The sequence below is a fragment of the Gymnogyps californianus genome, chromosome 6, assembly GCF_018139145.2.
Source record: "Gymnogyps californianus isolate 813 chromosome 6, ASM1813914v2, whole genome shotgun sequence".
In the NCBI taxonomy this organism is placed as follows: Eukaryota; Metazoa; Chordata; class Aves; order Accipitriformes; family Cathartidae; genus Gymnogyps; species Gymnogyps californianus.
In genome coordinates this window covers 21038976-21066209 of record NC_059476.1, presented here as the reverse complement: position 1 = coordinate 21066209, position 27234 = coordinate 21038976, and the positions used below count along the sequence as shown (strand labels likewise).

At 40.9% G+C, this 27234-nt stretch overlaps 1 protein-coding gene across 1 annotated transcript in view; it reads left to right on the top strand.

Moving 5' to 3' along the window:
• WDFY4 (WDFY family member 4) overlaps positions 1 to 27234 on the top strand; it is a 147575-nt gene that overhangs the window by 20610 nt on the left and 99731 nt on the right. Inside the window, exons 10-20 of the mRNA XM_050898756.1 lie at positions 452 to 556; positions 2808 to 2998; positions 5611 to 6221; positions 10625 to 10718; positions 17702 to 17916; positions 18799 to 18911; positions 19885 to 20092; positions 20367 to 20443; positions 21745 to 21963; positions 22977 to 23161; positions 26267 to 26498. Of these exons, the coding sequence (XP_050754713.1) occupies positions 452 to 556; positions 2808 to 2998; positions 5611 to 6221; positions 10625 to 10718; positions 17702 to 17916; positions 18799 to 18911; positions 19885 to 20092; positions 20367 to 20443; positions 21745 to 21963; positions 22977 to 23161; positions 26267 to 26498 (2250 nt within the window). The remainder of the gene's footprint in view (positions 1 to 451; positions 557 to 2807; positions 2999 to 5610; positions 6222 to 10624; positions 10719 to 17701; positions 17917 to 18798; positions 18912 to 19884; positions 20093 to 20366; positions 20444 to 21744; positions 21964 to 22976; positions 23162 to 26266; positions 26499 to 27234) is intronic.

Here is a 27234-nt window from a genome sequence, read left to right as displayed (position 1 = left end):
TGCCTTTGAACATGTAGGGCATGTTCACTTCACTTTTAGGTATTGAAGTACTCCCTGTTACTATAGTATTTTACCACTTTATAGCTCGTAATCTGTAATGTTCTTTTATTTGTGTGTGTTCCTACCAGGTATCACTAAACAGGTAACTCTACATCAACTGGGAAGTGGAAACACCACTATTACCGGTATAGCCTATAGTTATGCAGGAGATCTGGGCTCCAGAGCATAGAATCAGACCTGTGTTTCCCAATCCCAGACTAGACCCTGATGACTAGACAACGCCCTGTCTGTATTTTGTTGCTCATTTTAGGGTTCAAGTAGCCTGTAAGTAATGTTTAAGAGAAAACCAGAATTTGCTGGAGAACTGATTTTCCTTTCTGGTTTAATATATTTTAGCTACAGTTAACCATATCTTGTGTAAATTGTATTATGACTTTTAATATATTGACAGCTGGAACCCATCTGCCTGGTCTGGAAGAAGGCACTGAGAAGGAATTAAATGCTGTGATGCTAAAGATGGTGGCTGCCCTTACAGTGAGGTCTGTGAGGAACACTGGTAAGAAATGACATATGACTGCATTACCTTTGTGATATTTGGTGGTACGTGGCCATGATGCTTCTTAAGGAGCACCAACAAATTTTCCGACTTTTGTGCTTCAGTGAGACCTGCAAGACAAAAACTAGAAGTGTAGGGATAACAGTGTTACACCAGGAAGAAATGTGGCAAAGATATTTTCACCCTGCATAATGAGCCCTATGCCAGTAGTTACCCTGCTTCCCTCATCCATGTGGATACTCCTGAAGTGTTTACATAGAAAACACAAACTTACCTTGTCAAAAACAAGACTGTGTGCATAAGTTTTGTGTATTGTTTGTTCATACAGATTTTCTTCCATGGTATCTATTATTTGAAGCCTTGATGGGATCAGATGCATGCTGGGTGGCACTCATACCTTTAGTATTGGCATACCTAAGAGGTGTATGTGTGGGGAATCTTGTGGAATATAGTAATACAGAAGTGAACTCTTCTGAATACTTGAGTCCACTCAATTCACACTTGAATCCTAGAGCTGTCATGTTTGCAGCATCTTACATAGTGCAAATATATGGTCACAAGCTATCAAACAGTCTCCTTTATAAACTATGGAGATGTTTAAGCTGAAAACTAAAAGGTGTCTTTTATTCATTATTGTATTGGGAAGCAGGCTTGACAGGTGGGCCCATGTGAACCTCATGAAGTTCAACAAAGCCAAGTGCAAGGTCCTGCACATGGGTCGGGGCAATCCCAAGCACAAATACAGGCTGGGTGATGAGTGGATTGAGAGAAGCCCTGAGGAGAAGGACTTGGGCGTGTTGGTTAACGAGAAGCTCAACATGACCCAGCAATGTGTGCGTGCAGCCCGGAAAGCCAACCGTATCCTGGACTGCATCAAAAGAAGCGTAACCAGCAGGTTGAGGGAGGTGATTCTTCCCCTCTACTCTGCTCTCGTGAGAGTGTACCTGGAGTACTGTGTTCAGCTGTGGGGCCCCCAGCATAAGAAGGACATGGACCTGTTGGAGCAAGTCTAGAGGAGGGTCATGAAGATGATCAGAGGGCTGGAGCACCTCCCCTATGAAGGCAGGCTGAGAGAGTTGGGGTTGTTCAGCGTGGAGAAGAGTAGGCTCTGGGGAGACCTTATAGCAGCCTTCCAGGACCTGAAGGTGGCCTACAAGAAAGCTGGAGAGGGACTTTTTACAAGGGCATGTAGTGATAGGACCAGGGGTAATGGCTTTAAACCGAAAGAAGGTAGATTTAGATTAGATGTAAGGAAGAAGCTCTTTACTGTGAGGGTGGTGAGGCACTGGAACAGGTTGCCCAGAGAAGTTGTGGATGCTCCATCCCTGGAAGTGTTCAAGGCCAGGTTGGATGGGGCTTTGAGCAACCTGATCTAGTGGAAGGTGTCCCTGCCTGTGGCAGAGGGGTTGGAACTGGATGATCTTTAAGGTCCTGTCGTGGTTTAACCCCAGCCGGCGACTAAGCACCATGCAGCTGCTCGCTCACTCCCCCCCACCCAGTGGGATGGGGGAGAGAATCGGAAAAAAAAAACCCTCGTGGGCTGAGATAAAGACAGTTTAATAGGACAGAAAGGAATGAAAAATAATGATGATAATAATAATAATATGACAATAGTAATACTAAAAGAATTAGACTATGCGAAGCAAGTGATGCACAGTGCAATTGCTCACCACTTGCCGACCGATGCCCAGTTAGTTCCCGAGCCGTGATCTGCCCCTCCCAGCCAACTCCCCCAGTTTATATACTGGGCATGATGTCATATAGTATGGAATATATCTTTGGTCAGTTTGGGTCAGCTGTCCTGGCTGTGTCCCCTCCCAACTTCTTGTGCCCCTCCAGCCTTCTTGCTGGCTGGGCATGAGATGCTGAAAAATCCTTAACTTAGTATAAATGCTACTTAGCAACAACTAAAACCATCAGTGTGTTATCAACATTCTTTTCCTACTAAATCCAAAACACTGCACTATACCAGCTACTAGGAAGAAAATTAACTCTGTCCTAGCCGAAACCAGGACAGGTCCCTTCCAATCCAAATCGTTCTATGATTAGAGACCATGGTCATCCAGTCATTTTATCCCTAGCTGTTCTTGTGCCATTCACTGTGTCGTCTTTAGCTTAACCAACTCTTCTTATTGCCTCTCCTGATGTATTTGTAGAAAGGTGGCACTTCACACCAACACTGAAAATCTGTCTGTGAAAACTACAAGTAAAGGATAGTTTAAGTAACAAATGATACCGTATTTGTCCCCAGTTGTTCTGAAGGACTATGGAATGGTGCCATATATCAAGATATTTTTGGATGATGAGTGCTACAGGAGTGCTACTCTCAGCATCTTGGAGCAGCTATCAGTCATCAACTATGAAGAATATATGAGCATTATTATTGGGGCCCTCTGTTCTTCTACTCAAGGGGAACTACATCTGAAACTAGATCTGCTGAAGGTAATTAATGTGGCTTCCCACTTGGTTGTTGTTTTCTTGGAAACTGCTTGGCTTGTGGCAAATTGCTCTTAATCTCACCCCTAGCACTGTATTTTTTCCAAGAAGGTAAGTGCAGAAGAAAAAAGAGCCATGGGCCAGTTTTTGATTCTGGTAAATTGGGCGCTTTGATTTTTAGCGATGTGTGTGTGGTCAACACCTTCACTCAGTATCAGGTTGTGAAGTACTTTGAAGACTTAAATAGCAATGCAGGACGGAGAAATGGAAATGGCAAAGGGCACAGTTGTATGAGCAGTTCTATGTAACGTCCCAGAGAAAGGAGAAACAAATGTGAATGAAAGCGGAGGAGATGTGGAGGGAGGATGTGAGAAGAGGTAAAGGAGTAAGATTGGAAGGGCAGGGTAGGCATGAGATGAATGGCTTGATTCTGATAACTTTCCAAGGTTGAAACTTTACTGTCTTTAGTTTTGTCATCTCTCATACACCAGTGTCATGGAAAAAGAGATGTGAGATGATGGAAAGGAGGAGTCTTATGAATATTTGGAGGAAGAAATTAGAACTATTCATAGTCTCTATTGTGTTTATACAGGGTCTGATCCATAAACAATGAAGCAGAGGAAAGAATCAGTGTGCTTTATTTTGGTTTAGATCATAGGAATCAAATTGAAAAGCAGCAGTGTTGTAAGCACTGATTTAGTTTCATTCTACCTTCTCTACCAAGTGTGAACTGAATTCACCTTTCAGCACAATATAGCAGCTGCTTCTGTGATAAAAGAACCATGTTACTTTAAAAAATCAAAAATGTGACAAAGTTTATAGATTTGATTTGAAACAGTAAACTTTAACAATATTTGTGGAAGAGTTGAGTATGGTGTCCAAACTAATACGAAAATAAATGCAGCTTCAGTGTCTAATTTTGACAAATGATAACTGTATTAAAGCATAATGTAAGCAAATGAATTTATTATCTACATCCATTGGGACTGTGATTGTGTTACACACAAATTCAGATTGATTTGCTAATATATATTTAGCTGTTAAAGCCTGAGCCCAAATGCAATTAGCACTGCCGTATTCCAGCGTGGCACGTGGACAATTATGACGAATAACAAATAATGGAATGTGAAAGAAATTCTGTTAACGTTAACTGAGTTAGGGGGTTTCCAGCAGACATCAGTTTTATAGATTCAAGACAGAGGAATACTAACTCATAGGTGATTAAATTCTAATTGAGTTAGACCTGGAGGAAATGTGGTTACTGTTGACCTTCTCTGAAATGTGTTAAAGCCATCCTGATAACTTCAACTCTGAGTTATTAAATTTATTCCCTGTTCAGAACTCTCTGCCTGGTTTGATACATTATCATACAAAATTGAATGACAGTAATAGAGTTCCCCTCCCCCTCCAGTTCTGGCAACCCTTTCTCAGTCGTAGATCCTGTTACAGGGAGATATATTTATGTTAGAAACTGTTCCTCTTCAGCAGGTTGTGAAGTGAACCTCTTTCATGGGATATCTGTTGGGAAACTTTATATGTAAAATTAGCCCTTTCCAATGTGAAAAGGTACAGCCTCAAATTCGAAAGGTCCCTGGTGCCTGAAAGAGCATCATATTTATAAAATGAATTGTGCAACATCCCAAAAACCTGGGATGGATTACATTCAAATACAGTAGACTGTTGCCTTGCAAGCTCTTTTTTCACACTAATTTTACTTCCACTACTACAACTCTTAATAACTTTTCTAGATTTTTTTTTTTTTTAAATGGCAAGCCCATAGCATTCAAAATTTACAAGTGGTATAGGTTGGTTTTTATGCCTGTGTAATATTGTCAAGTGGCATTCACTTGTAACGTGCTTTAAGCCCATTGAAGTTAGTGAAAATCTAATGACTTCATTGTCTTCGGATCTGACTCTTTATGGCTTTTTTTCCTCCAGAATGTTGTGCAAACTTTAAAAATACCTCTGAGAAAGGGAATTATTATTGTCTTTCTTAATGAGGAGAGCCTGCTGCTTGCAGTATTCTTTGGGCCATCCTGTGTCACTGCTTTTTTGGAAAGCGTCTGCTCAGTCATATGAGCAAAAGTCTAGTGTGGCTCCTCATGTGTATTCAGGGCTGTAGGAAGACTTGCCTATAGAGAGCTGTGCTGCCTTCTCAGTTTCTATATGAAGTTATTTATAATTGAATCTCTGCTTTCATTGATTTAAGGCAAAGGCAGATTTCGTGAGAGGGTCTGAGAAGACTGATGAAAGAATAGCCAAAGGTCTGAAACTACCTCTGGCCATACAGACTGGGATATGTAATGCAGGAAATTTGATTTCTTTGCTTATTCCTCTGAGCACTCTTCCCTACCTGTCAGGCTGACTCCATGGGTTGCCACTGAGGGTGCATTCAAATCTTGGTTGATTGACTCATTGGATATACAGGGGAAGGGAGGAGGAGAAAAGTTGTGCAGTGATGACCTTTACTTTGACCAACTTTTTTTTTTTTTTCCTTCAAAGAGTGAAATTTCAGTGAAAGAATTTTGGTAAAAACTTGGAATTTTAGAATATTCTAAAGCTTCTTTGTCTCTTGGTTTAAGTGCTGCTTTTGTCTCCTTTCTTCCCAACACTTGTAGTCACTCCTGAGGATACTGGAGAGTCCCAAGAGCCATTCAGCTTTCAGAACCTGCAGTGGATTCAATGGACTGCTGTCCCTTCTCTCAGACATGGAAGGTGCATTGCAGGACCCTCCATCTGGGCTGTGGACAGCAGTTGGACAGAATTGCATATTGGAGCTTGTTTTCTACACACTTCAGGGGATAACAGCAGCCCTACACCTGGACCCTGTCAACAGCAACTTCTTCCAGAGGAATGGTCTCTTTGAAAAGATGGCAGAGGATCTCGGGTCACTTGGATGCTTCTGGACACAAGGGGAATGGCAAATCCCTCTGAGCCTTGAGAAGACAAGGACGTTTGCAGAATTCTTGGATGCGGCTTTCTGCTCTTCAGAACCTTTCCCAATGTGGCTAAAGAACTGCATATGGATTCTGAATTTTCTTGATCACATGGTCAAAGGTACCCTCCATCTGGAGAGCTACTTCAAGGAGAGAAAGCCAGAGATGGGAGAGGCATCAAGAGATGATCAGGAGGGGCCCCAAGCTCAAGAAGAGCATCCTGTTGCTTTCAAAAAAACAGGCAACAAATTACCTGCCTCTGCCTATAGGCTATGGGGAAACCCTGAAGAGAAGTAAGTCTTTATTTACGAGAGGAAATATAATAGTAAGACTGGTATCTGCATTTTATATGGTAGTAAACTGAGGTAAGGTGTGACGTAACCTGCCTAGAAAAAAAAAAATCAGTGCCACAGTCCCAACTCCCAGGCCTCCAGACAGCAGAAATCACCTCTTTTTGAAAGGTAAATGATGGTAAACATTGGGGCGTAAATGTTCAGTGGAGCAGTGGGACACAAAACCCTGAGAGTTGCAGAGTTTGTGCTGAAGGTTCTGACACATGCAATGTGGAAGCAGGAAGGGGCTCTAAAGAAAGGGTTGCTGGGACTTGAAGCTTATGTTTAGTCTCTGCTTGAATCTGCCCCGATCAATTTTAACTTTTTCAGTTATGTGGAAAGTTGTTTCCAGTCACCTGACACACTAAAAATAAAAACTATTTAAGTTATTTTAAATGCTCTCCCATGCATGTGTGTCCAGGCACATGTGTACAGACACACACACACTCTCACTCATTTACTCATACAGATGAAATAGAGAAAATTGGAAAAGGAATAGTAATGCTGTGTGCCTCACATAATGAAGGCTTATATCAAAATATATATCCTTTGCAGGAAGGAAAGACTACACCAGAAATCAACGTAGCTGTCAGCTGTGAATCAATTCTGAATAACTTGCGTTTCGTAACTTGTGAGATCTTCTTCCCCTTCATGTGTCTGTAGTTTTATCTTGGATCTCTCAGTCCTTTTCTCAAAAATGTTTCTGGTTGGAGTTATGCTTAAAAAGGCTCAGTTTGTAACTGTGAGATTCCTTCAGCCTTTATTGTAGGTTATTCCACAGTCATCTTCCAGGTTTAAAGACCAAGTCATTAGGTCTGCCACTTGTAGCTAGCAGTCACTGAAGTCATCAGAACTTCTGTTCCCTGAGTACTGAGGCAGGCTGAGTAAGTATTTCTGGTTGTATTTGTACTTGTTTGAAGCAACTAGAAAAACCTGCAGCAGATTTCTTTGCTCCTTGTGCAACCGATTTTAAAATAGTCATGGAGATGTTTGCACCCTATCACCACTCTTCGAATTACAGTGGAAGCTTCTGGTTAGATACTCAGTGCTGGGGAGAGGACTTGGTGGCTCAGGAGGAATGAATAATCTTTTCAAAGTAGATCTTTCTAGCCCCATTTGGGAGAATGTGGGTCAATGTGCGGAGAGTGTACGGATGGTGGCGGTTGTGAGAAGTCCATAGCCTGTAGTTTAAGTGTCTGTATAAGGGAGGCTCAGGGAAGATAAGGGAGAAAGAGTAGATCAGTGGCAATGCTGGGAAGGGTATGGCTCTGTCTTCTGCTTGTCTTTCTCAAGTTGCTAGATCTGAAACATAAAGCAAGGTTTCCTAGGTCCTTGTGTTGTTTTGCCTGCTGAGCTGTGAGGCTATGCAGTAACTGAATGAATACCACTTGTGGAGAAATTAATCATGTAAATTGGGATCCATTCAGTTCACAGTATCTGGTTTGGGACAGTTTGGCTTTGATTCTGGGATGTGAAGGCACAAAAGGAAGCCAGATTAGCTAGAGGTGGATGGAGAGTGTCCAGGACAAGTGTATGCAAACACATCAGAGGAACATGTACTGGCAAGCTGTCAATCTTCAGGCCACACAGCCTGTATCCTTTTCCAGCAGTAAGTTTTCTGAAAATAAAAATAAGAAATCAAGTTCCCAGAGTTCCTGCAAGCCTGTGGTTTCCCTGATGCAGCTTCCTCTTAGCTGTACTCCACACTCACACTTCCTCCTGAAGGAGGCTTCAGCCTGTGGCTATGCAGCTCAAAAGAAGGAACTTGAGTGCACTCAGTGTAGGTGGCATGTGATGCCCCATCCTGCAACATGTGTTCAACATCCCCGAAGAGGGGGAAGGGAGGTGATCCTGTGGGAGCCTGAGACTGAGACACAGGAAACCAGCATTTTAACTGGATAATATTCTAGCCCCTTACACTGTCCTGTGGTCAATGATTCCTGCAAGCTGCTGGGCCACAGCAGAATTGACCCTTTCATTCCCATCTGAAAAACAGCCCTCTGTTCCTGCTTCTGCATTATTGTTTGAAAGACCTTCTGTGACAGATGAGGTCCTGTTTTTCCTTTTGCTCCTGGTGACTAGAGATAGCTTGCTGCAAACTGTGTTAACTAAGGCTGATCTCTTTTTGGGAGGGAAGCCCTTCTTCATGTCCACCCTAGCAGAATGGCTGCTGCAGCTGCTGTTACCACAGACTCACTGTGCTAATGGCCCTTCAGGTTCTTTGTGGCATCTCATTTTGTCCCCAAACCTCTTATTTGTCTTATTTTTAAGTAGCAGCCAGTGCAGAGCAGATTTGGGATTCACACCATGATACTGGTGGGGTAGATGGAGTGGAATCATGGGGCTGACTGGATAGCCCTGAGGCCGGAGTGAGAGAGATGGGATATTTGCAGGAGTGAGGAGTTGGTACATGGAGACAGCTTTTGTACTAAGACAAGCCAGGAAATGAGGGCCTCTTGGAAAACCACAGAGAAGGCTGGAGATAAGGCTTATACAATATTCTTAGAGGGGAGCAAGTATGCAGTGCTGGCAGGGAAGTTGAGGTGTAGTTCAATGCTGGTTGGGGACTCTGGATTTTCCTTCTTTGTTCTTCCTTCTTAACAGCCCTGGAGAGTGCTAAAACTGCCAAGCAGTGCTCAAAAATAAGAAAACATCTCCTTATAGTTACGGCAATGTCTTAACCATTTCATGATTTTATTTATTTTTTAAAGGATCACCTTCTATTATTGTCTTCTGATATTCACATTTTATTAGCTCACGTTTTACCTTTACTACACATCATATGGATCATAAAAAAAATTCTCTATATGAAAGAAAAATTTTGAGGTTTGGAGGTAACCGTATTTCTTCAATGCCTAAGTCTTTAGGAAGACTGCTGTGTGTTAGGAGAACTGAACACACTGCCTGGCAATGTATTTTTACAGTGCTAGAGATGGAAGTTTGAATTGAATTGAAAGTTTGGGAAGTCAGTCCTTGAATACAGTAGCTTAGGCTAAAAATGAACTTGCTCTGGGGAGCACAGCCACAGCAGGAAAACAGACTGAAATTTCGATCCTATTGATTCTAGTGGGTCTGGATTTTTCTCTTTAAAGGTGATTAGGTTTTTTGGGGGAGATGGGAGGTGAGCATATTTTCAGTATGTACTTTTTTCTTGTTTGGCATTTAAAAACTCACCCCCATTAACATCAAGTACAGGTGCATGTGTCCACACTGGAGCCACTGCTGCAGTAAGTATTTATAGCAGATCTGATTTTGATTCATTACACAGAAAATATTGCAAAAGAGCAATTTCTTTGAAAGTATCTTTCTTGAGGGTGCAGTAAGAATTATTTGTCACTGTGTGGCAGTGTGCTACACGTTACTGCTGCTCTGATGTATCAGACGAGCCTTTTTGGAAGTGGGTAACATGTTAATTACAGCTTTTTTACCCTCCTTTAGGTCCTTTGCAAAAGCTTTTTTTTATGCTCACTCTTTTACTTGTACCCTTTGTTTTATACAGTCCATAAAGCATATTGTGCTTTATTTTTTCAGTTTAATTACGGCTGTTAGATGTTGCCTTTGCTTTTCTCACGAGATCTTTTTGGGACAGATGTTTCTGACTTCACATCACAGTTCCGGTTCAGAGGTGCACCCAGAAATGCTGATGATACTCTGAACATGACAAGCCTGCAGTGCCTAAACTAGAGTTACTGCTATGCTGTGGCTTCATCTTTGAGATATATCTGACCTCTAGCCTGCATCATGGCATAAGCAGATCTTCTCTGTGGTAACTCTGATACCTCAGTTCCTTTCTGTGCCTGAATGTGCAAAGGTGATAGGTGGCACAAATGAAAACTGGTGGGGAAGCACAGATATCTAATTTTTTTTTTTACTAGTTTAGGCAGATTCTGGTGTTGGAAGGGAGGGGTGGCATACTGATTTCATAAAGACTGTCTCATCTTTGCTTATTGCTATTATGGTTTGAAAGTACTGAAGTTATTGTATGACCAAAGTTACAAACTGCTTGAAAATAGAAAATATAACACTAGTTCTGGGCTGATGCATCAGAGAGATCCCTCTGGTTGTCTGTTCTCTGTACTGCAAGTACCTTCAAAGGCAAAGTTTGTTTAAAGAGGCCGCTGCACATCTTTGAATGTGCAGATCCCTGAGATGTGCGCTCATGAGTAGGTTATGTCCTGTCTTTGTTACTTTAAGGAGGCTTCCAGCTGTTCCAGGTCATCTGTATTGTTTGCTTAGTTTCAAATGCTGAGCCTGGTTACTGCTAGGAGGATTTAATGCTGTACTCGGCTGGAACATTGTTGGACCCTCTTTGCTGTTGTTAATAATAATAATGATGGTGAGTCATATGCATCTTTTTCCTGCAGGTGGGAAATGGGAGAGTGCACCATTGTACATCCAGGTGCTGTCTGTGTTATGGTGAGGTTGCTGCCAAAGCTGTACAAAGAGGGACACTCTCAGGTGAGTCTGAATATATCAAAGTGCCATCTAAACAGTGTCTGCTACTTTTCTGTAGCTTCATTTCCAAGAATTACTTACTCTTTGCAGAAGTGGAAGTATTAAAATTTACCTAGAACACTGGCAGGAGGAACAGCACAAATTTCACTGAGTCAACAGATATAAGAACAACAAAGGCTCTTGGCTATCAGTTTGACTACGTGTTTCTATAACTGTCTGACACAGTGCATGGGTCTCAGACCCAGGATACTTACTGCAAAGGTACAAGTGTAGAAGTCCCTTGAAAATTGTTTAAAATATTGCTAACAGACCTAGCAACCAGAACAGTCTGGCTCTTTAGGCCTAATGGTCCATAAACTTTCAATGCAGCTTAGAATCTGCTTTGCTTTGTCAAACCTTCCATACACACCCCCACTCTGAACAAGCATATTGCCTATATTGTATCTGCTATCTGGTCTAAAATACTTGAGTACAGTTAAAGTACTGTTGTGGTTTAACCTCAGCCAGTGACTAAGTACCACGCAGCCACTTTCCCTTCCTCCCTCCCGGTGGGGTGGGGAGGAGGGAAAAAAAAGTAAAACTTGTGGGTTGAGATAAGAACAGTTTAGTAACTAAAGTAAAAAAAATACACTACCGACTAAGAATAATAATAATTGTAATGAAAAGGAATCTAACAAAAAAAAAAAGAAATAACACCCAAGAAAAGACAAGTGATGCACAATGCAATTGCTCACCACCTGCTGACAGATGCCTGAGCAGCGATCCACCCCTCCTGGCCAACTCCCCCCAGTTTATATACTGGGCATGACATTCCATGGTATGGAATACCCCTCTGGCTAGTTCGGGTCAGCTGTCCTGGCTGTGCTCCCTCCCAGCTTCTTGCACACCTGCTTGCTGGCAGAGCATGGGAAACTGAAAAGTCCTTGACTTAAGATAAGTGCTACTTAACACGCTGATGTTTTAGTTGTTGCTATCAACACTATTCTCACACTAAATCCAAAACACAGCACTATACCAGCTACTAGGAAGAAAATTAACTCTATCCCAGCCAAAAGCAGGACAAGCACATATGGAGCGATTGAAATAAAACCAGATTGTTCATCCTATGGACGGTGGGAGTGCAACTAACTGCTGGCACATCCCAACTCTGTGTAGCAGAACCAAGCCATCAGCTAGTGAAATTTTGTTAATTACAGTAATTAATTTCTGAAAAACAAGTAGAACAGTTAATTGGATGAGAGAGTGTGTCATCAAGAAACTATCAGAGTTGACTCTAGGGCTGAGCTCTAGGAGAGAGAAGGCCTCGCAGACCCTCAGTAGATGGCAGTGTTCTTAAAAATATGAAGGACTAGACCACAAATTCCAGCAATTTCAGTTATGTATTTAAGTGTGTTCATCTTTTCTTCCTTTTTCACTCCTTTTTTCTTAGTCAACAAGAAATTATTTCTGATAGTGTTTATTTGGTATTGCTGTTGTGAATAGGATTGCCTCAGGTGAAATGGGACCACTGTTATGCAGGGTCCCGAGTCAGACTCTGGCTAGGAGTTAACACATGTCTTGAAGAGGTTTTCATCAAATTACACACAAAAAGGATAGAGGAAAAACAGAATTTTTCTGGCTAATTGTATTTAAAAGTGGGTGAGAGAATGAGTGGAACCTCATGTCCGATAGCTTGGGCAGCTCACTGATGCTGTCAGGTAGTGACACAAAAGGCTGGACTTTAGTACCTTTAATCATAACATATACCACTGCATGAACCCTTGTGCAATGAGATGCTACTTGGAACACAAGAATCAGGCAAGATCTGATGCAAAAGGTGGACCTCAATGGCTAGTGAAGGGGAGCTACTTCGTAGAAAGATAATAACCAAAGGAATTTCTCTTTGAATAGATACATTCTGTCCCAAACAAGGTACTATTCTGTCTTTTAGTGCAACAGTGTTTGACAGCTATATGAGAGATGAAATAATTTCTTTGTGGATGGAGCTTTTTTTACTGCAGACTTTCATTCAAAAATCTGAAGCGGCTTCTTGGTCTGAGTCTAAGACTGAGTAAAATAGTACATTTTTTAGGAGCAATGGTGAAGAACAGACAGTAACGCATCTCTTTCTGCTTGTTTTAGTGCTGTGATAGATCTTTTAGGCCCAGGTGTTCAGGAGTAATCTGGAAAAATCTTCGGAATCAGTTCAGGTCATGTGCAAATCCTTTGCTTTCACAGAAATGGCAATGAGAAAGTATTGCTTTTACAGAAACACTAATGGAACTCAATAAAATTAATGTACTTTGATTCTGACCCTCAGAGATAATATCCATTTCCTGCCAAATTTGCAGCTTCTCAGTGATCTTTGTCAGAGTGAAGCAGTGACGGGCTGAAGAAATGTTGAGCCTGTCAGCATAGAAAAAACAGTAGCAGACAGTAAAACAGGTGGTCTTGCACTTCAGCTGTTTCTTCTGACTCTCTAGAATGACAATTAAAAGCTGAGGAGAATAGATTTGTGGTTATATATTACTGCCATTCCTAGGTATGATCAAAAATCATTTGAATGTCATGTGAGTATGAAAATTTGCTTAAAAGCCTTAAAACCCCCCAAGAGACAGTCTTTGAGTCAGTAAACTGTATTTAGAGGATATTGCTCGTGTTCATGCCTAGGACTGGTGCTGAGCCAGTTCCCATCAGACTGTACACAGTTTGACCAAATACAAGATGGATTTTCCTTTTATTAATATGTGTGTTCAGTGATGAAAGATAGCATTGTCACATGTTTCAAAAACTAAGTAAAGTGAGACAGGTTAACATCCACTTTAGATATGTGGCTCTGGATATTCACAGGGTTTTTTTCTACCTTAAAAAGAACGAAGTTTCCCCTCAGACATATCTCATCATTGTCTGGCATTTTGGAACTGTGGCTTTTAAGACTCCAGAGTGTCATGCCAGAGCTTTCTCATTTGCGATGTCAGATAAGGAGATCTCCTGGATCTGACAAGGCTGGGTAAGGGAAAGAAAAGATCTTTTGAGAAGAGAATCAAAGAATGATTCAGTTCTGTGTCATCATCCTGGCAGGTTTCTTGTGAGTATAGACAAAAAAAATCCTCACGTGATTCATTATGTAAATTATCTATACTTTTGTTAAATAATATTATTGCTTTCACAGCCGGATTTGTCCTCTCTATCCATGTCTCTCCTATGATGAACTGCTGTCATAGTCACTGTTGTAAAACTAAAACATTGTGCATCAATAAGGACTTTGCACCTTTTTAAAAGACCTTTATCCCTGTTTTAAGTTTAGCCTAAACTAGTTGTTCTCACTGTAGATGTTAACAGCATAACACTTTCCACGTATTTGTACTTCTTAAATGTAATTCTTTCTAAACTGAAAAGGTCTCTGACATAGTTAGAGATGGCCCACAGAAGACTGTGTGGCATTTGAGATTTGTCTGTCTTTAGACTTACATTACTGATATCACTGCTAAAGTAACTGTTAATATCACAGTGAATTCCTAAATTACTGCACTGCATTTTCTGCACAAGGAAATTCTTCAAGTATTTGGCCAGAGCTTCGTTCCCCTTTTGGTTGTGCAGCCAAGGTTTTGCGAGAAAGGAAAGGAGAATGGACCAGAACTCTGGTAGGAGGAACGAGACTAGAAACACCCTGGCAGTGAGTCCTCCAGCCTGGGCTTGTAGCTGAAGGTCAGCTCTTTCCCCTGAGCACTTTCCTGCAGGCTTTGCTCCAGCCTTGTCTCCTGGGGGATTTTACTTTGCTGAGCCTGATTACAGCACAACTTTTTTTTTAAGAAAATGCACAGCCTGTCTGCATGTTCTTTTCCAAGGTTATTTTTGGGCTTTTAGTAAGAAGTTTGCTTGTTCATTGATCAACCAACTTCTGAAGCTTTCACTGTTTAGACAGACCAAGCAATTTTCTTCCTGTGCTTCCAACACTACAGCCTGCCCTTTTATTTGTCCTGTTTCTTTTGTTATTCACTTTCTCCTTAAAGGAGCCAGTGTCTCTAAAGTTGCGCTAAAATCTTGGTAATGTACCCTGGATTGAAGAGATAGGAACTCTGCCAAGAATCCCTGGCTAACTATACTGAAGATAATTTTCTACTTTGTCTTGTTTTTCACGCAATCGTATCATTTATAAGGTGGTACACAGAGATAGCTTTGCCTTCCTCTCAGGTGTCTGATGAACGTCATATTATAGCACTACACAGTAGCTTAGGAAAATGAGGAGGAGACACTGCATTCAGTTAATACTGTGGGGAAAAAAAATACTGCAACTAAATGTAATTTGGCAAGCAAGAGGTCTGTCAGACCACCAGAATTAACAAAAGGATTCTTAACATTATGAAGAGATTTTGTTGCCTGACTTCAAATGGTCAAGACTTGCTAGTGTATTTTCTCTAGAAGGCCATAGTAGCCCTGGTATTGATATGAGGAAGGCTCTGTAGCTTCTCTTACACACAAGCTGTACCAAGGGGAAATGTGAAAAGCCTGATGGAGATGATATAATTTATGTGGGGCATTTAACTAGGCCTTATCTAGGTCCATGTTTTTGGAAAAGTAGAAACAGTTCACACAGTTCATAGTGCTTTTTTCCCTGTCTGCTTGCAAGGAGTGCATGAACACAAGTTATTCTGTAGCTTTGTAAAATCCAGTTATACATACTGTCAGCAAAGTAGGTTTTGCTTGTTAAGATCAGTGGGTGAGAGTTAATCAGTAAAATACTGTGATAGAATGGGAATGTGCTTGCAGCTGGGAACTGTGCATCAGGAATCTGAGCTGTGAGAAATTTCTTAATTATTTTTTATAACATTTTAAGGAAAAAAAATTGCACAGATGATTTTCAGAAGTGACCCAAACTCTCTAAAGACAATGGGTTTTAAGCTGATGGATGTCTACCTTTTCTTTTGAAAGCATGATTTAAAATCCTGGGTCACTTGGAACTTTTTGAAAGCGCTACTTTCAATGCCGTGATTTCTTCATTAGTAAAACTAAATCTCAGTGGTATGTTAGGAAGTTAATTCTAATTTTCTATGAAGGGCTGCTAGCTTTTAAAGTGAGAGGTGCTCTGAGACTGAAAAGTAAGTTTGCTTTTTGCAATTGCACGCAGAATTATTGCTGTATCATTCTTAAACCTAAGGAAATTACGTCCTTTTGAAGTGAACTCGCACTGCCAAACGTTCAAACTTCTTGCTCATCTTGAACATAGCATAATCATTTTGAAGATGAATAACAGTGAATTAAATTCAGCTACCAAGTTTTGAAGCTATGGACTCTTAGGAACAAGAATCTGGGAACTACTTAAGCAGATTGGGCAAATTGCTAGGTGACATTTTGCCCTTAAGACTCTAATCTGAGGCAGAGCTGTGAGCCCAACTACATTATAAGTGCACCTTCAATATCCTGATTCATGGTGCAAGTAATATGTGTTAGGAAAATCAATCCATGCATATAGAAACACACAGCCTGGGTTCCTGGCCACCATTAATATTTCCACTAAAATCTCATTTTACTGGAACTAAGATCCATGAAAATAGCACATTTTATTCAAAACAAGGCAATACTGGTATTGACAAAGCTGCTAAGCTAATGAAAACAATCAAATTTTTTTGTACGCCATTATGCTTTTATTTGATTTATTTTGGAGTAAACCAGTAGTTTCACTTAGTCAAGTCTTGTCCTCTGTTTTCTTGTGGTTTTATACATCTAGATACTTTCCTGCATCCAGTAAAAAATGGAGTAAAATAGTAATTAAAAGATCCAAAAAGTTATAAGTGAGGCTTTGATACACTGTAGCAATAAGTGCCTCTCTGAATAATAGTGTAGTTTAGTCTGGTGGATGATTTCTGTATGTAACGAGATGCACGGTGAAACTTGTGTCACTGGGAACGAACAGTCATTCAGAGAGAAGAAAATGTTATCCAAAGAACTTGCCCTTCAGATATCAAAAATAGTAGTTGAGTTTACAAAAACAATATGTATGTTGCATTGGATGTGCTAGTATTATTGTCTAAGTGTTGCAATTGGGGCTTTTGGTTGCTGAGCACTTTGAAAACAAATTGCTTGTTGGCTTTGAAATTGTCCTGTACTGTTTTTGTTTGGTCTGGATGCAAAAGAGCTGAATGCCTCTTTACACTAAAGCTAGCTTATTCTGAATCCAGTGAAGTTGCTTCTCATTCATGTAAAATCAAAACCCGATGTCCTAATCTGTGTGTCTGCCACCATTGTTGTCCTTTTCTTTAAAAGTTTGCATAGATATTTCCTAGAAGAGCATATGAGAAAGTCAAAGAGCTCTTAGGGGTAGGGCACACTTCATCTTTGTAAGATTTGTGTTTAAATATATGATGCACAGTTAGTTTTGTGTGAAATCTTGTTAGGTCAATGGGGTAGGCTCCATTCCTAATTGGGAACAAATTACTCTAAAGATAATTTATGAGAACTGAGATACTTCTTTAAGACCATTAGGAAGCAATAATGAAGTAAAGCTTCAATTCAGCAAAACATGTAGAGAAGTGTTTAAAATTAAGTGTTTCATGATGTTGCTAGATAACAGTTTTGTTTAAAAACAGTGCTTTTAGAACGAAGAGTAGATCACATCAATATGACTCTTCATGTGCTTGATGTTAAATATATTCTGAGTTACTGTGTTGGTCTTGGAGCTTATGCCTAATAACCTGCCCTTGGTGGTGGTCCCTTCTTTTGAATGACAGCAGATTGCTCTCTTCCTTCACTACCATAGCGTTGTGGCAGGAAAGCTCAACTGTGGATGGCCGAGCAGCTACTCAGATGGACGTACGCACACTGTTCAAGTGCAGAGCTTTGTAGAACAGCCATGTAGTTGCACTTGAGCCTCTGGCCTTAGAGGCTTCTTTTCTGGGCCAGATTTTTAGACCCAGAAATTTGACAATTGAAAAAAAAAACAAAAAAAATCAGTCACCATGTACAGTTTTAGTTCCAGGCCACTGAATTCAGTTCTGTGTCCATTTCAGCTTTCACAGGAAATCCAATGTGCTGTGGTTGGTCATATCCAGTCCCTGGTGAAGTCAGAGAAGAGCCGCCAGGTGATGTGTGGATCTGGCTTGCTGAGCACCATCATAACTTCCTGTCAGGATGCCTTCCGCAATGAGAGCCATCCACTGCATCTGCCCCTCACTAGGGTGTTTGAGAAGCTTGCATCACAGGCTATTGAGCCAGATGTGTTAAGGTATCAGATTGTATCCAATGGAACCAATTTTCTTTAGTGGTGCAAATATTTTGCAAAGTTTATGTAATAACTGGATACTTCATGTAGTGCTCTAATTCAGCAAGACTCTTAGCCTTTTGTTTCAAGTCTCAGTTAATACTGCTTACATATTGATCACAGGATACATGCTTAAATGACTTACTGAGGATGGTATGAGTCTGTAGTGTTCTACTGCATCATCTCTGCAGGGGTTGTAAAGCCATTTATGAATGTTAACTAATTAAGTAATTGCAAAACAACTAGGGTTATTCTCTCCTGGTATTCATATGGAGAAGCTGTTTCCTGAAGAGTAAAAGTGACTTTCTCTTAGCTTGGATCCATGTCAATGACAGATGCAGAAATAAAAAGTGTAGTCTTGTTCCTCAGTCTCTGTTGTTTCTACTTTGAGGGTGTACTTTCTCCTTTAATGCTAGCAAATGCTAGGTGTGAGAGTACCTAATAGAGATCAGAGTGCAGATGAAGTTGGATATGCAGTGCAAGACTGGATTTCTTTTACTCAAAAATGGAACAGAATTTCTTAAACCCCAACAACAACAACAAAATAACCATAGTTTTTTTTCTGAAAAAATAGTAGTATTCAAAAGTGTTGCTGAAGAAAATAAACCTTTGATTTTTTTCAATAGGAAAACCTTGACAGGGGAAGTATAAAGCAAAACAAATTTGCGATGATACAATGGAAAACATTCCTTCTGTTTTATCTGGGATGTCTTTAAAATTTGGTATCCAATGAGAAAGTTGATCTCCAGAGGGCTGAGCTGTATTTGCATGGTTGCTATGACTCCAAAGTGTCTGGCTTGATTGTTTTCCTTTTTTTGATTGCTTTCTTCTTTTTTTTCATTTGAGGCAATTTCTTTGGTTGGGAGGTTCTCCACCACTACCTTCCAGGCCCAGCACAAACAAGACTGAGGTCCTTTCATGTCAGGAGAGTGATTCAGCTAACGCAGCTTGGAATGAAGGTAAGCACACAATGAACAGCCTGTTGCTGATACAGTGGCTGGGTTATAGATGTCTCTGTAGTGACAGGAAACTGCTGTTGCAGTAGGTTGCTCCAAGACAGTCACAGTGAAGGTGGAGTATGCCTGGATGTTTTAGACTGGTTATTGCCCAGGTTGGGTGGTACTTGACCAACACTGAGACCTGATCTAATGACCAGCAGAGATCAAATTATAATACATGTGCTCAAGCCAGATGCTGATATAGACTCAGACTTTGCTGGATCAGACATGGATGTGATGTATAAAAATACTAATCATATTCCACAAACCAGGGGGAGTCTCTCCTGGGTTTGCAGCATGTTTTCCCTATGGTTTACAGCTAGAAACAGAATAAAGATGTGAATAAAGAGCACTGCTTTTTGTAATCCCTAGGATATCCTAGTAGTTTGCATTGCTTATATAGGCCTTTTTCCATCCATGTCCTCTCTCCATTCTAACATATTTTGCAGGTGAAAGGCTACAGTAGTAGTATTTGGCGCTTAAACTGTTCTCATGCCTATGAGACACCTCATACAGCATGGTACAAATTTGGGTCTTATGTTCTTTGCAGTCATTCTTCAGATTCTCTCCTACATGTTGGTTGTAACTATTCTGTTATGGCGGAATTGAATGATCTGTGTATAAGAAAAATGGCATCAATGGATCAGGAACCTTTTTTACTAGCAGTGACGTTTGGAGCTGCCTGAAGAAGTGTGGGGAGAAAATATGGCTATCACTTCTGTAAGCTCATCTCTCCTGCCAGCCTCCCACTTTGAAAGTCCTTCAGTGCAATATTTTTGTGTATTGCTGAGGATTTCTGCGGGCTGCTGAGGATGTGTTATTTGAAGGGCATGCAGTGCTGTTCTTAGAAGTGATGAATTGAATACAGGCAAAGCCTGTGACTGAAAAAGTATTGCAGACACTGATCTGGTTAGGCACTATGTTGATCTTGTAGGTTCAGAAGAGGACATAGTGGACAATAAAACTGATCCTCAGACAGTTGTGCCTGTCAGCAGCTCTCCTTGGGTGTCTAAGGGATCTGCATGGGCACTCCAGACTGCAATGAGTCTCATCTCCATGACGTCACCTCGAAACTTCCAGCTCCGCAGCACTGCTTTGGCTCCATCCTTTGTGGAGTTTGACATGTCCATGGAAGGATACGGGTATTGCTGCTGTTGCTTTTCTCTTTAGCTGCTCTGCAATCTCCAAGCCCTTATTCTGGACACAGCAAATAATCACTTCTCTCTCCAACTTAGTCAATCCTTGTGCCCTCTCGCTGCCTTCCTTGCAGCAATGTTGCCAACGTATTTTGTTATTGTCTTATTGCTGATAGCCTAGGCTCTGCCTTGCTGCCATGATTCTGCAGTATTAAGTCACTGGTGACCTTCAGGGGTGATTTTACATTTCTGATGAATGGGTGCTTGCTTGCTTTTGTAGGTGTTTATACCTCCCTACCTTGGCCACTGTCATGGGACCCAGTGCAGAGCAATCTGTCTCAGGAGGAATTGGCATGGGTAAGCACTTTCTCACCTACAGCTTCCTGAAAGCACTGACTTTTCAGCCCCACTGAAAGCATTCAACATTTGTAAGAAATGGCAGCAAATAAGCTGTGTATTTCAATACACTTCTGTGTCTGTGTCCCAGTCCAGCTCTGAGTTGTACAATTCAAGACTGCTCACCAAAATGCACTATCAGATGCAGCTTAATAGTGTGATGCATTAGCATTAGCATTAACATTAGCAATACAGATTTAAAGCAGGCTGCTAAGAAAACAGTCTTAACAAGTAAGACCCTTCAGATTTTAGGGTAATCTCCCATGGAAGGAATAGAAACTGTCACTTAACATGAAATGGGATTCTCCTTGTCATGGTTTAACCCCAGCCAGCAACTAAGTACCACGTAGCCGCTTCCCCCTCCCCCCTCCCCGTGGGGTGGGGAGGAGGAAAAAAAAGTAAAACTTGTGGGTTGAGATAAGAACAGTTTAATAACTAAAGTAAAATAAAATACGCTAATAATAATAATATAATAATAACAATTGTAATGAAAAGGAATACAGCAAAAAAAGAAATGACACCCAAGAAAAGACAAGTGATGCACAATGCAATTGCTCACCACCCGCTGACCGATGCCTGAGCAGCGATCCACGCCTTCTGGCCAACCCCCCCGTTTATATACTGGGCATGATGTTCCATGGTATGGAATACCCCTTTGGCTAGTTCGGGTCAGCTGCCCCGGCTCTGCTCCCTCCCAGATTCTTGCACACCTGCTTGCTGGCAGAGCATGGGAAACTGAAAAGTCCTTGGCTTATGATAAGTGCTACTTAGCAACAACTAAAACATCAGTGTGTTGTCAACATTATTCTCACACTAAATCCAAAACACAGCACTGTACCAGCTACTAAGAAAAGAGTTAACTCTATCCCAGCTGAAACCAGGACATCCTGTAGATCAAAATCCTCTATTGGGTGAACTGGGAAATGGCTGCTTGAATTTTGTGAACTTTGAGAAAACTTGTTTCTGGCTCAGTGCTTCCCAAATGATGAGCTCCATGGCATGGAGATCTAGTAGTCATTTCTCATCAGTCAATTTTAGGTCATTTATACATGTGTGCGCACTCATATGTGCAGTCTCTATGGTATTGAATATAGCCAGTGAAATCTAATAGAACAGAACAGAAATTAAACCTCATATTCTAATGTTGGTTCTTACATTGTTTGGGCTACAAATGAAACAGAAAGCAGTTTGCTAATGGCTGCACAGGGAAACCAATTTCCTTACTGCCTTTTTTTTTTTTTTTTTTTTTTTCCTGTCTACAGGCACCAGAATGTTCCCTCCGTCAAGCGGCCTGACACTCTCCTGCTGGTTTCTGGTTAGCAAGTTTAGTTTGGTGCACAACAGCCACCCAGTCCGTTTCCTCACGATTGTGAGGCACATGTCAAGAACAGAGCAAGAATTTGTTTGCTTTTCAGTAAGCTTCTTCCAGCAGGACCTTTCTTTGGTCATTTCCACAGAAGAAGTAGAATTCCAGCCGCTCGGTAAGGCTGTTCTCAGCCAAGGTGCAGTGCTGTGTCCTCTGATTATCTGGAATTTTTCATTAACAAATTTCCTCTTCTTATAAGTACCCAGGACATTAATGAGACTTATGATTATAATTCTTGGTCATATTTCAGTTTTAAGTTTGCTGTAGGCATTGAGAATTATTTTGTGGCCTGCAATATAAGATAAAACTTAAAGATATTCTAAGGAAAACTTTTGAATGTCAGTTGTATGGTTGTGTGCAGTTGTGGGGACTGGACTTGAACCAGCTGGTCCCTGCCTGTTCTGTGTGGCAGTAGGCAGGTTTGGAGAGTAGGACTGAGGAGTCTGGGAGTGATCTAGCTTCCTAATCAAACAGCTCATTTCCTCTCCTCGCTTTTAGAATGTTTTCTATCATGCCAGCCTATTAATCTTTTTTCCTTGTTGATATTTATCCCTTTCTCCTTATTGAGTACAGTAGGTACTTCAAATGTGAATGTGATTGAACATTGCAGAGGAGGTTGGGAACGGAGTGGGAACAGTAGCTGAGATTTTTCATGCACAGCTGACGTTGTGTGAGTGCTCCAATTCCCTTAGACGACGTTAAAGATCCCAGCTTGCCTCTTCTCATGAAAACTACAAATTAATGTACAGAGTTTTATCATCTCATGAATTTGCTAGGAATTTTTTTCTGTGTCAGCTACTCAGTTAATATCCTGAGGGGTTCTCCTCTTGGAGAATATGTTGGCTTTGTCCTAGTTCAGTCTAGATTTGCAGCATTGAGGCAGCTAGCAGGTGTTATTCGGGAGTATGGCACATTGTATGCTGGAGGGATCTTGAGAATTGTGGAAGTCTCAGGTCCTGATAATAGACCTTCAGGGAATGTTTTAAAGACATTGAACAGAATAGCCCCAAATCACTCTATACCCACAGAGAGTCATGTTCTTTGTGTCACATTTGATAGTTGTGTTCCAGAGGCAGGGGAAGGTGAGAAAGACTTTCTGTTGACTGCCCCCTCTTTTTGCTGTTACAGATATCATGGAACCTGAGGGTGAGGTCCTAAATCCCTCCCCATTTCCAGGGCAAGTCCAGTTTGGCTGTGGCAAGCTGCTGGTCACTGGCCAGTGGCATCATCTCACAGTGACAGTTGCTAAGGAAGCAAAGAAGAACTGCATTGTGTCAGCTTATATAAATGGTCAGATGCTTGGCTCTGCAAAGGTAAAGGCTCTCTGCATAGATATTGTGCCTGACATTTGCCTTTCATTGCTTTTCATTTTCATCCTCCCATGCACATACCATGACTTTTCAGTATTAACCTGAGAGACTCAAAGCATGGTGATTTGTGTACATAACACGTGCCATTCTGCGCTGTGCGTGAGTAGAGTCAGAAATCCATACAAACCAGGGTGTATTTGTGCTGCTTTTCAGAACTATGTTATCAGCTTATACTGATGCTTTGAACTAGTTCCCCCCTCCCCTCTCAGCATGCAGATAACCAGGGCAATTTTGAGTGGTGACATTCATCTGGGGGTTGGGGTTACCTAGTTTGCAGGTAGCTCAGGGTTATGTTGAAATTCATTTGTACCCTTAGGCCAAAATTTTCTGAATTGACTAGTGATTTTGAGGGTCTCTCAGTTTACACTCAAGATTTTCAGAAGCTGTCAGCTATAAAAAGTACATCACATTAAGGTGTGACCAGAGAACCCTAAACCGAAGGTGCTTTCGATTTAGGCTAAAACCTGCAAAGGTGATGAGTTATGTAGAGAGCCTCCATTTTTGAGGAAAGGCCTGGAAAAGCAGAAAGGTTGCAGAGAAATAAGTTTCTGTGACTGGCCAGCTCTTTGCAAGAATCCCAAGATGGTGGAATTTCCTCAAGCATCTTACATGGGCATGTTTCAAGCTGTCCTCTTCCTGTTGCACTCATTGAACAATCAGCTGATGAGTCAGTGGCCTTTTTCCCACTGGCACTCTAAGCATTCAGTAATAGATAGATGTTCCTCCAGGTTAGTTGTTCAGTGTGAGATAGCTCTTGAATTAAAATAACACTTCTTTTTCAAGTTAATAGAAATGAAAGAAATGTTTCAATTAGGAGAAATCTGTAAATTTCAATGATATCAACTCATGAGTTCATTGCAAATGTTGGTGTAGCTAGTATTTCCCCTAATGTGCCGTTTCTTGTGATCATCTTGTTGCATAGGAGTCAGTTCTCAAATGGTGAATTTCTTAGGTTGCATGAGATACCATGAGAGAGCAATCCAAATGCACCTGAAGGGTTCATAATCTACAGGATAAATGAGAAGAGCCCCTGGTTTATATTATCACTATCATCATGCTCCTGGTTTTGAAGCTAATCTCAAATTATTTTTGAGATTTTATGTTTGGATTTTGAATGCTCCAGACTGGCAATATTGAAAATGCAGTCTATTTCTATTACAGCTCTGGTTGGTGTGGTGGTTTTTTTGGTTTTGTTTTTGAATAGAATCCTTTTATTAATTGAAAATTGTAACCTGGGTCTCTTCCTTCTTGTTCCCATATTTCAAATCAATCTCAACACAGGCAAAGCTCACTTGTGTGTTTTATACTTCCCTTGTAAAAGCAACCTGTTTAATTCCAAATATTCTCTTTCCCATACTTGAGAAAAATGATCTGTCTTTGAAATGCCTTTTGGGACCTATATCCATTTCAAGAATGAAAATTTAATTTAATTTGCCTTCCTTCAAATGAGACTGAAAGTCATCAATAAAACTAGGCCTAAGCATTGCAATTGATTAAAGAATTCACAGCAAATGTGTTTAACATACAGTGAAACAGCTCATAATAAATAAAACAAGCCTTTAGTAAATAGAAGATTGTCCCAGTGCTGGGATCTCTGACACTTAGTTACCCCAGCTGGTAACTAAGCACTATGCAGCCACTTGCTCACTCCCCCCAACCAGTGGGATGGGGAAGAGAATCAGAAAAAAAAACCCCCAAAACTCGTGGGGGTGAGATAAAGACAGTTTAATAGGACAGAAAGGAATGAAAAATAATGATAATATAATGAAATGACAATAATAATACTAAAAGAATTAGAATATACAAAACAAGTGATGCACGGTGCAATTGCTCACTGCTTGCTGACCGATGCCCAGTCAGTTCCCGAGCAGTGATCCGCCCCTTCTGGCCAACTCCCCCCAGTTTATATACTGGGCATGATGTCATATGGTATGGAATATCCCTTTGGCCAGTTTGGGTCAGCTGTCCTGGCTGTGTCCCCTCCCAACTTCTTGTGCCTCTCCAGCCTTCTTGCTGGCTGGGCATGAGATGCTGAAAAATCCTTGACTTAGTATAAACACTACTTAGCAACAACTAAAACCATCAGTGTGTTATCGACATTATTTTCCTACTAAATCCAAAACACTGCACTATACCAGCTACTAGGAAGAAAATTAACTCTATCCCAGCCGAAACCAGGACAGACATGATGCAAGCCTTCATCTTGATGTGTACACAGTGAAGAAAGGACTGTGTAAAAAATTAGAATTGCACAAAGGTTGTTAACAATACAAAAAGCTATTTTTGGGTGGTGGAACTGGGGGGTGGGGGTGAGGGTTACTGTGTTGCATCAAGCCTAATCTTTGTTCACCTCAGGTATCAAGTCCTGCCTCCTAATATTGACCAGCCCTGTCTTCTACATCTCAGTAGTCAGAGATCAGTAAATGCCAAGAGTCCCTTATCCTAACAGCAAATTGTTAAAGGCAGGGCTAAGCCCTGAAGTACAATATAGTTTCTCTCTACCAAAAATATTCCAACTACTTCCTATTAGAGCTGTCCACATTTAAATAAAATAATAGACTCAATTTAGGAGGCTGAATCCTTATTTTGATACTAAAAATAAATGGTCCAATTTCCTGAACTATGTCACTTTCACTGAACCTAACTGATGCAGTTGGACACTCTACACTCTTCAAAAACTGTTTGTTCTCTAGGTGCCTAGTACAAGGTGCAATCTGTAACTTGGCTTTTTGTGTTGAAAGTCACAATCTGAATTATGAAGTTTAGAACAGGAAAAATAAGTCTGGGGTCAAGATAGGGTTTTTCTTTGCCAACACTTGAAACTATTTTGATTCTGTTTTTTGAACAAAGTAGGCTTGAACTTTCCAAAATGCTTATGTTTGTGATACGTTTGAAAGTCCAATTTGTAGACAGTAGTTGATAATTGTGTTGCACAGCTGACTGAGACTTTGTTGAGGAAAGAGGTGGCAGGCAGTACCTTCCAGGGACAAGACCTTAAGGCACCCTGAGTGTATTGGGTCCCCTCAGTGAATTCTTCCTCTGTTGCAGATGCAGTATCTACAGCCCTTACCAGGTAGTTGTATTTCCATGGAACCCTCTTCCTTTATTGATGTCTATGGGTATATAGCTACTCCTCAGATTTGGAAACAGAAGTCTTCCTTGACCTGGCGCCTTGGTCCTACATACTTGTTTGAAGAAGCCATCTCTATGGAAACCGTGGAGATGATTAATAAGCTTGGTCCACAGTATTGTAGCAATTTCCAAGCAGTACAGCTTCAAGGTATGTGATAATTCTTATATCCACCACTATTTGTTTGTCAGGGCAATGCTCTTTTTATTCTTACAATCTACTATTAGTATTCCAACTGTGCCTAGAGCTCGCTCTAAAAGCCTGGAACTCTGCGTTACTGAGTGTTGTACAAGATTGTAATAAGATACCATGAGGATCTTGCAACATACTGTATATTGGGCAGAAAAAGACAGGCAGGAATCAAGCAGCAGAGCAAGCTGGAGAGTGAAGAAGGATAACATGTCCTTGAGAAGATGTAAGATTGCAACTTCTGTTGGACAAACATTAAAGCAGCAGCTTTAACTGAGACGTTCTGCATTTATGGTGCTACAGAAAAAACATGGCAGAAAAAGAAGCATCGTCTTTAATTGCAAGTGCCTGCAGAGTAGGAGAGAGCACAAAGGAGAGAGGGGTAGGGGAATAAGTTACATTCCATTTAATGAAGAGGCTTTTAAACTAAAGTATACTGTTAGCTTCAATTATTAAACAGGCAGACAAAACATTTCAGTTATTGATTACTGTTTGTTCAACAAGTAGTGCATTCACCTCTGTACTAGAGCTCGGGATGAAATGGGATGGTCATCTCCCATTTGAGAAGAGCAGAATAATCTCACCTGGTGATGCTCCAGCCTAAATCAAAGTGAAAAGACTGCCTGAAAGTACTCCTTCAGAATGCTGTCTATCTAGACCAAAAAAAAAAAAAAATCTTCAAGTCAAGCATGGGAAG